Source organism: Xenopus laevis, chromosome 1S (genome assembly GCF_017654675.1).
Source record: "Xenopus laevis strain J_2021 chromosome 1S, Xenopus_laevis_v10.1, whole genome shotgun sequence".
In the NCBI taxonomy this organism is placed as follows: Eukaryota; Metazoa; Chordata; class Amphibia; order Anura; family Pipidae; genus Xenopus; species Xenopus laevis.
In genome coordinates, this window is record NC_054372.1 from 201643396 (window position 1) to 201652989 (window position 9594).

The window sequence follows — 9594 nt, forward strand, 5'->3', positions numbered from 1 at the left end:
AGTAGGTGTATGTAGAAGATTGAGGGTGGAAGACACAGTACGTATATGTAGAAGGGTAAGGGGAAGAAACTATGGGTAATTAGCAGTGGGTTCATTAACACTTTGGTTTCCTTATAGTTCTGTTGCGGAGCAGTTGAAGCGAGGGGAGACAGTCCAGGCTGAAGCGTTTGACAGTGTTACCATCTACTTTAGTGACATCGTGGGATTCACTTCAATGTCAGCTGAGAGTACCCCGATGCAGGTAATGCTCCCCTGGATAAACCTACGGTTGTTTCCTATGGAATGCAAGCTCCTGGGTCCCCCATATACAGTACAATTAGACCACTGGTTGTACGAAATATCTTTCATCCACTAACGTTAAGAGCTGAATTTTTCAATAAAAACAAAAAGAATACTTAGCTCTCTCTGATGATTCAGCATTAATATTACGATGTTCGGGCACTTCCAGTTCTGCCCAACTGATGTGACGACCAATACCCGAGACTTTTTACTGATATCAGTCACTTGTCTCCCATCACACGAGCACTGATTATCTTACTCACAACTATATACAGGTAGGTGCATCTCTATGGTTATTGGGGGTGGGCAGGAATAAGGGCATGAAGGTGATCAATCCTATTGGCTCATCTTGGCAAACTTCTGATTTGCTACCTTCAGCCTATCAGAGTCTCACACCAACCAATAGTTCAGAAGCCAAGAGGTCTATTCAGTAGCTACAGAGGAGAGAGTTAAATCCTATTTTATTGGTAATATTATCAACATGTCCAAAATACTTGGACAGATCCAGAGCCTGAGAAGAACACTGGGCTCTTAACCTCCTCAATTGCAAGGCTGAAGCCCTCCGGCTGTTGCTGAACTACAGCTCCCAGCGACTGCTGCTCTGTATAACATGCCCCTCTCTTTCCACAGGTGGTGACGCTGCTGAATGACCTGTACACCTGCTTTGATGCCATTATAGACAATTTTGATGTGTACAAGGTGAGGACAGATAGACCCTACAGACCCTGCTCTCTACTGAGTCACTGTGACTTGCTCTATACTATAGCTTCACCTCTCTGGTTACTCCCCACAGACCCAAACAGACGTCTCCTGACTTTCTCCTGAATTTTCATGCTTTAAATTAAGGCTAATGGCACTAAACTCAGGGCATTTAATTCACTGAATTAATTTCAGGCATAATTAAAGGGTATTTGCTGAAGTCTGAAGCCTCTATGCTAAATTGTCTGTACATGTGACCCCCGCAGGTAGAGACCATAGGAGACGCTTACATGGTGGTGTCCGGGTTACCTGTCCGGAATGGAAAACTTCACACCAGGGAGATTGCGAGAATGTCACTGGCACTGCTGGAAACCGTCAAAACATTCAAAATCCGGCATCGACCAAATACCCAACTACGGCTAAGGATAGGGATCCATACAGGTATGTGAGCCAATGGCAGCAGAACCTACAGCTTTATCTACCTGTACATCACGGGTACCCAGACAGGTGTGTGTATGTGTGTCATACATGTACCTAGACAGGTGTGTTTGTGTCATACATGTACCTAGACAGGTGATGGGTGTGTGTGCCATACATGTATCCAGGTGCATATGCTATACAGGTACAATGACAGGTATTTGGCCCATACTTGACAGGTGTTTCCTAGAAAGCCCACTTATCCGCTTTGTACCTTTCCACTCTTGTCCCAGTTTATTTGCTGTGACTGTCGGCTGATCAATGAGTCATGGGGTGAGTTACACTCTGGGGAAATGGATGGAAGGGGGGGAAGCCGGATTTTTGGAACATTGGACATTTAAGTTGATTGAATTGAGACCAATAAGAGCAGTACAAATAGCAGCCATCTGTAGTGACAATCTGTTTCTGCCCCTAATGAGCCTCTCTAATTAAGGAGAAAGGAAGTTAAGGACTGGGGAGTAATTGATTGATTGTGCTGAAAAATTTGATTTATTTTTGGTGGGGGAGGGATATGTCTAGTGCTGGAGTGGGGTTAATCAATCCTTTGTGCCCAATGGAATGGCACATGGATCCTTGCCAGGTGTCAGAGAGGCAGCCACACCCAATGTGCCACTCTATCTGCTAACATTGTCTCACTACTGGGCTCAGCACCCAATCAGCACCCAATGTGCCACTCCATCTGCTAACATTGTCTCACTACTGGGCTCAGCACCCAATCAGCACCCAATGTGCCACTCTATCTGCTAACATTGTCTCACTACTGGGCTCAGCACCCAATCAGCACCCAATGTGCCACTCTATCTGCTAACATTGTCTCACTACTGGGCTCAGCACCCAATCAGCACCCAATGTGCCACTCTATCTGCTAACATTGTCTCACTACTGGGCTCAGCACCCAATCAGCACCCAATGTGCCACTCTATCTGCTAACATTGTCTCACTACTGGGCTCAGCACCCAAGGTGCCACTCTATCTGCTAACTTTGTCTCACTACTGGGCTCAGCACCCAATGTGCCACTCTATCTGCTAACATTGTCTCACTACTGGGCTCAGCACCCAAGGTGCCACTCTATCTGCTAACATTGTCTCAGTACTGGGCTCAGCACCCAATGTGCCACTCTATCTGCTAACATTGTCTCACTACTGGGCTCAGCACCCAATGTGCCACTCTATGTCTCAGTACTGGGCTCAGCACCCAATGTGCCACTCTATCTGCTAACATTGTCTCACTACTGGGCTCAGCACCCAATGTGCCACTCTATCTGCTAAAATTGTCTGACTACTGGGCACAGCACCCAATCAGCCACTGTATCTGCTAACATTGTCTCACTGCTGGGCCCAGCACCCAATGTGCCACTCTATCTGCTAACATTGTCTCACTACTGGGCTCAGCACCCAATCAGCAGCACCCAATGTGCCACTCTATCTGCTAACATTGTCTCACTGCTGGGCTCAGCACCCAATGTGCCACTCTACCTGCTAACATTGTCTCACTACTGGGCTCAGCACCCAATGTGCCACTCTATCTGCTAACTTTGTCTCACTACTGGGCTCAGCACCCAATGTGCCACTCTATCTGCTAACTTTGTCTCACTACTGGGCTCAGCACCCAATGTGCCACTCTATCTGCTAACATTGTCTCACTGCTGGGCTCAGCACCCAATGTGTCACTCTACCTGCTAACATTGTCTCACTACTGGGCTCAGCACCCAAGGTGCCACACTATCTGCTAACTTTGTCTCACTACTGGGCTCAGCACCCAATCAGCAGCACCCAATGTGCCACTCTATCTGCTTACATTGTCTCACTGCTGGGCATAGTAGTGGCATGTATATGGGCACCAAGTTGCACTTGCACACATACATGAATTTGGGTTTAGGGGTCTGGTCATTTTATTGCCTAACAGTTGAGGCTATTTTTGCTCCTCGGGTATCAGTGCAGGCGGCTGGCAATCAGATAACTTATGCCCAATAAGGCACAGGATATGCTCTGCCCTTGTAAGGTAAACTTTGTAATTGATAATCTGCACTGTCGCCCCACATAGGATGGCATAGGCCTTCCTTCTCCCCTCTGGGCCTCCTGATTCAGCACCTATATATATCCCTCTTTGAGTAACACTGGAGGATCACTGAAATGGCTGAGCATTTAGCACCTGTTAGTCCAAGTGGGTATCTCTTCCCCCCTTTCACTGGGCTGGACATGGGCACTTGAACAGTGCAGGCTCCTCAATATCCCGAAGCACTGCCCACTATATTCTGACCACTGTATATGGAAGTCACTTCAGTTGGCTCCATTCCCACTCGTTGGTTCTCTCATGTTCTTGGTTCCCTTGGTTGTTTGGCAGCCAGGCTTTCACTGGGGGCATGACACCCACTAGTCTCTTTGGTTGCATTTTACTCTTCCCTTCTTTGGTATTGTGATAGTGGTGCCTCCCATGTCCCCAACTTCACTTTCTGTCTTTGCTGCTAAACAAGATGGAGCCTTTGTTTCTGCTTAGTCCTGGTCTACTGCATGGACTACTTATTATCCAGTCCACAATGTGAATGTTATGTTTCCCATGCTTTCCTACGAAAAGGATAAGCCTTAAGGCAACTATGTATATATATCAAGCAATGACATAGAATGTCTGTAAATGTTAATCAGTCTTTGCTACTATGGCTCGTTTTGCTGGGATAGTGGCTTCTGCCATTTATATCACACAATACGGCACTACCAACCTTCCAAAATGACACAGACAGAGGGGTGCAACCTAACCTTAGATGTGGGCTTTGTTCATTCTAAACCATTCTCTTTAATTTCCACATGTTTGGCCTTGAATCTGATAATTTCTGAGAACAAATAGTGCCTTCCCTGTGAAAATGAGGGCTGTATTTATTAAGACCTGTGGTTCATCCATATGGAATGGTCCTTTGCTCAAGCCCAGACCTCCTTGCTAAGGTGGTTTCTGGTTCTCATTAGTAAGAGGTCATAGTTCTCTCTTCTGTCATGGAATCCTAAATGAGAAGGCCCTTCATAGACTTGATGCAGTAAGAGCAGTAAGAGCTCTTATGGTTACCTAAAAGAGCTAAATCCAATGACCACACTGGTGCCACCCTATTTGGGATATGTATAGAAAAACGGATCCGCACACACACTGGTTAATGCAGTCAAGGAGTATCCCCTTTTATTCAGCCACCAAACATTCAACGTTTCGGGGGGGAACAAAGAAGGCGTGGGAAGTTGGGTTTAAATTGGTTACTGCACTAATAATTGTATCCTGATGAAGGGTGGGTGTTCCCCCTTCCCCCCGAAACGTTGAATGTTGGTGGCTGAATAAAAGGGGATACTCCCCGACTGCATTAAATCGTGTGTGTGCGGATCCGTTTTTCTATACACATTCTATGCTGAGGGAACCGGCCGGGTCAACGGAAGAAATGCACCACCAGTTGCAGGATTGGGAACTATAGGTGTGCGGTAGGAGAAATTACATTGTAACCCTATTTGGGATAAGCAGCACCTTCTAGGTGAAACACCTTCTCTGCTTCACCAAGCTTCTCTCTCCCTTCCCCACAAAACTGATGTTCTGAGATGCCAGTGCAGCCTGTACCCAATAAGGGTAGAGCTTGGAGTTTCATTGCTTGTTGAAGGCACAGAGAAGGCCCTAAGCCAAGATGCCTGCACTGACCTCACAGGCCTAGGAGAACTGAAGTGGCTGGTAAGCAACAGATTTGGCTAATTCTGTGGTACTGAGCTTGGTGTCTCCGGGTGTATCAGACCCAAAGCTGTAATGACTCCATGGGAATCTGATGGAGTAGGGAGAGATGGACTCCAACATATTCCTGTGGCTCTTCCTCTTATGGGAAAGACCCCGCTGTGCAACAGAACATTCTTCCCAACAACATCCCAGTTACTCTGAGCTCACCCAGCAGCCAGGGAGAATCTTGGTGAAACTTCCTTTTTAGGAAACTCTACAGAAGGGTGAGATTTGATCTCCTGTCATTTCTAGTGAAATTCCCTCCTTATGTGGAGAAATTGTTAGCTTTATTCTCCAACACAAGAGACAGATTGTGCGCTGATAAAACAATACCCCCCCCTGGGGCCCAGCTAACAGGGGGACTGTAATTCTGCCTGTGTGTGTGGTACCAGTACAGCAGATCTGGGATGCTACACAGCACATTACACTTTCTAGGAATGCTGGAAATTGCCAAGCTCCACAGTGGATGAGAGTCCACTCTAGCTGTACTATCTACCCCTAGTTCAAGCCCTGGGCAGGTTCCTCTCATATCTGCCCCTAGTTACAGCCCTGGGCAGGTTCCTCTGCTATCTGTCAAGAGTTCCAGCCCTGGACAGGTTTGTCTGCCTCTAGTTCAAGCCCTGGACAGGTTCCTCTAAATATCTGCCCCTAGTTCCAGCCCTGTGCAGGTTCCCCTAAATATATGCCCCTAGTTCAAGCCCTGGGCAGATTCCTCTAAATATCTGCCCCTAGTTCCAGCCCTGTGAAGGTTCCTTTAAATATCTGCCCCTAGTTCAACCCTGTGCAGGTTCCTCTAAATATCTGCCCCTAGTTCCAGCCCTGGGCAGGTTCCTATCTGATATAATTGACATTATATAACTTTTACAAGGGTGCCTAGGAATACAGTGAGATGGTGGCATGGTGCTATGCTAGTTATTTTTCCATTCTGGTGCAGTTTTTGTCTAAATGGGGAAAAACGTAACATATTTTTACATTCCAGAGGATCAACCGTTCCTTGCATTCAATACTAGGCCACATATTTTGAAGGAATCAATAATTTAAAGAAGAGGAACATATAAGTACATCATACACCAGTGCAACCAGTCTGGAACCAGTTCTTGCAGTGACATTCTTTCCTGTGCACTGCAGGTCCAGTATGTGCTGGTGTCGTTGGTTTGAAGATGCCGCGATATTGTCTGTTTGGCGATACAGTGAATACAGCGTCCCGCATGGAGTCAAATGGAGAAGGTATAAGCCACTCACTATCCGGGTGTTATAATCCAGGGGAAGAAATGGGGAGGGAATCTCATTTATATACAGTCTGATAATATTAAGGGGTAACTGATTTCTGCCTCTGTGCTCTGTCATTCCAATTGGATACTGTCATGATTATAATATAATATCCGTATCATTTACAGTAGGGGGTACATTATCCTTATAATACATGAGTGATACTCAGAGTTCCCTGTATAACTCAGCCTGCAGCCTTGTGCCTTTTATATGGTCACAGAACAACCCTCAGTGACTTCTAATATCCTTATCATTTACAGTAGGGGGTACATTATCCCTTATAATACATGAGTGATACTCAGAGTTCCCTGTATAACTCAGCCTGCAGCCTTGTGCCTTTATATGGGCACAGAACAACCCCTCAGTGACTTCTAATATCCTTATCATTTACAGTAGGGGTACATTATCCCTTATAATACATGAGTGATACTCAGAGTTCCCTGTATAACTCAGCCTGCAGCCTTGTGCCTTTATATGGTCACAGAACAACCCCTCAGTGACTTCTAATATCCTTATCATTTACAGTAGGGGGTACATTATCCCTTATAATACATGAGTGATACTCAGAGTTCCCTGTATAACTCAGCCTGCAGCCTTGTGCCTTTATATGGTCACAGAACAACCCCTCAGTGACTTCTAATATCCTTATCATTTACAGTAGGGGTACATTATCCCTTATAATACATGAGTGATACTCAGAGTTCCCTGTATAACTCAGCCTGCAGCCTTGTGCCTTTATATGGGCACAGAACAACCCCTCAGTGACTTCTAATATCCTTATCATTTACAGTAGGGGTACATTATCCCTTATAATACATGAGTGATACTAAGAGTTCCTGTATAACTCAGTCTGCAGCCTTGTGCCTTTATATGGTCACAGAACAAACCCCTCAGTGACTTCTAATATCCTTATCATTTACAGTAGGGGTACATTATCCCTTATAATACATGAGTGATACTCAGAGTTCCCTGTATAACTCAGCCTGCAGCCTTGTGCCTTTATATGGTCACAGAACAAACCCCTCAGTGACTTCTAATATCCTTATCATTTACAGTAGGGGTACATTATCCCTTATAACACATGAGTGATACTCAGAGTTCCCTGTATAACTCAGCCTGCAGCCTTGTGCCTTTATATGGTCACAGAACAACCCCTCAGTGACTTCTAATATCCTTATCATTTACAGTAGGGGGTACATTATCCCTTATAATACATGAGTGATACTCAGAATTACCTGTATAACAATGTATAGCGATATAATATAGTAGTAACTCTGTTCCCTATGAACTACTCTCATATGCCATCAATGACCAGTCTCTGCCTCAGTCTCTGGAGCAGCTGAGTGTCTCCCCGTTTCTCTGCACCCCAAGTTTAGGAATTTGCCCCATTCTGGTCTCTTCCATCATGAGACGCCTGATGATTTACATGACGGATGTTTGTTGATTTCCAGTGCTGGGAAAACTATAAAAACCCTTTAAATCCTTTGTTGCCGAGTCCCTCTGGGGTGAGGAAGGTGCCAAAGGAAATTACTGAAGTTGCCAGTTTGCAGCCATGAAAGTAAACAAAGAGATATTTATAGGGAATTCCGGGTGAGTGAGATACGGTGCAGCAGTCTGACCCACCTGTTCTTTCCCGTCTCACAGCTCTCAGGATCCACATCTCGTCTGCAAGCAAAGAGGTTCTGGATGAGTTTAGCTGCTTTAAGCTGGAGCTCCGAGGAGACATTGAGATGAAGGTAAAGATTCCACAGTGTCTCACATTTACCTGCACTGCTGGTTCACCCTAGTGACACTAGTGTTACACAACAAGCAGCACTATAGAAACTGGACTATGTGAATATTGTATAATGGGCTGATTTGTGTCTCCCACAGGGAAAGGGGAAAGTGAGGACATACTGGCTCCATGGAGAACACAGAGAAGACGATGTTATCTGAGTTGGCTCCATGTATCAGATCACTGCACTTTCAGCTGCTCCTTACACTGATCCTGTGGGGGTGCTGCTCCAGATCGGCCCCAGATCTCACCCATGTGGAGGCCTCGCTGGTTGGAGCAGCAAATACCGGGCACTTCTTCTACTTTCCATTTCTCAGATGTCCCATGTCTGGGTTGGAGCTGTAGGTTCCATATAATACATATCAGCCGTAGAAGTAACGCTACCAGAACCATCGCTATATTGTGGCCAGTAATGGAGCCAGGACACTCCCCCATGTACTGAAGCCATCTGGCTAGCAATATATGGCTCAGGCCTAGAGCCAAGTAAGTATCAGCTTGTACACTCAGTGGCCCCAATACACATCTTAGGAAAGGCCTGGAAGCTCATCCCTTTAATGGAAACACAATGAACTGTTGGGGAGTCTCTCTGGTACAACTGCCCAGAGATAGGGGCCCACAATCATCCTCTTTTGTTAGGAAATAGCAGGTGGGCATGAGAGGAATGAGGCACCACTGGATGCCAGAACAGCACCTTTAAAAGCAACATATACTGCAGGAATGGGACCTCTGAGGCCTTGCCAGCCCCCCTCATTTCCTTCATCACTAACAGCACCCAGTCTCCCTCCAAAGCTGCACCCAAAGCTCCTGTTCCATTCCGCATGCCAGGAGACAGATAGGCCATGTGCTACAACTGTGGGTGCCAACCCCATGTTCCCTCTGGGATCCCCACAGTCTTCATCTGCTGCCTGGGCAATTAGAGCCCCCCACTTTTATGTACCTGTACATGAGCCTCAAAATCTTTGTGTAGCAGGAACACCGAGGGCGCCCATCTCTGTTTTATGGGGACAGGTTTGAGCTACAGCAGTTCCCCCATTCCTTCAACAAAATCTTTGGCACTTTGGACTGCATTTGGAAAAATGTTTTTTTTGTGACAGGAAAATCCATTCTCTGAAATAAATATCTCTTAAAGTAACGGTGTCTGAGAGTGAATACGAGATGAGAGGAATATTTTTCTGGTATTATACAATAACAAAATTAAATATCATTCCCAGCCTCTGCTACAATGGAGCTTGCAATCTAAGGACCCTATCACATCCCCATCAGTCCCTGCTACAATGGAGCTTACAATCTAAGGACCCTATCACATCCCCATCAGTCCCTGCTACAATGGAGTTTACAATCTAAGGTCCCTATCACATTCCCA

General features: G+C 45.9%; 1 protein-coding gene across 2 annotated transcripts in view; it reads left to right on the top strand.

Annotated features, from left to right (window-relative positions):
* The window catches only part of npr2.S (natriuretic peptide receptor 2 S homeolog), a 78961-nt gene extending 69598 nt beyond the window's left edge, over positions 1 to 9363 (top strand). For both annotated transcript variants that reach the window (XM_041580727.1, XM_041580726.1), the window contains exons 17-22: positions 118 to 241; positions 910 to 978; positions 1245 to 1419; positions 6317 to 6415; positions 8102 to 8193; positions 8330 to 9363. In XM_041580727.1, coding sequence (XP_041436661.1) covers positions 118 to 241; positions 910 to 978; positions 1245 to 1419; positions 6317 to 6415; positions 8102 to 8193; positions 8330 to 8392 — 622 coding nt within the window. In that variant the 3' untranslated portion in view covers positions 8393 to 9363. The remainder of the gene's footprint in view (positions 1 to 117; positions 242 to 909; positions 979 to 1244; positions 1420 to 6316; positions 6416 to 8101; positions 8194 to 8329) is intronic.
* The last annotated feature ends 231 nt before the right edge of the window (positions 9364 to 9594 follow it).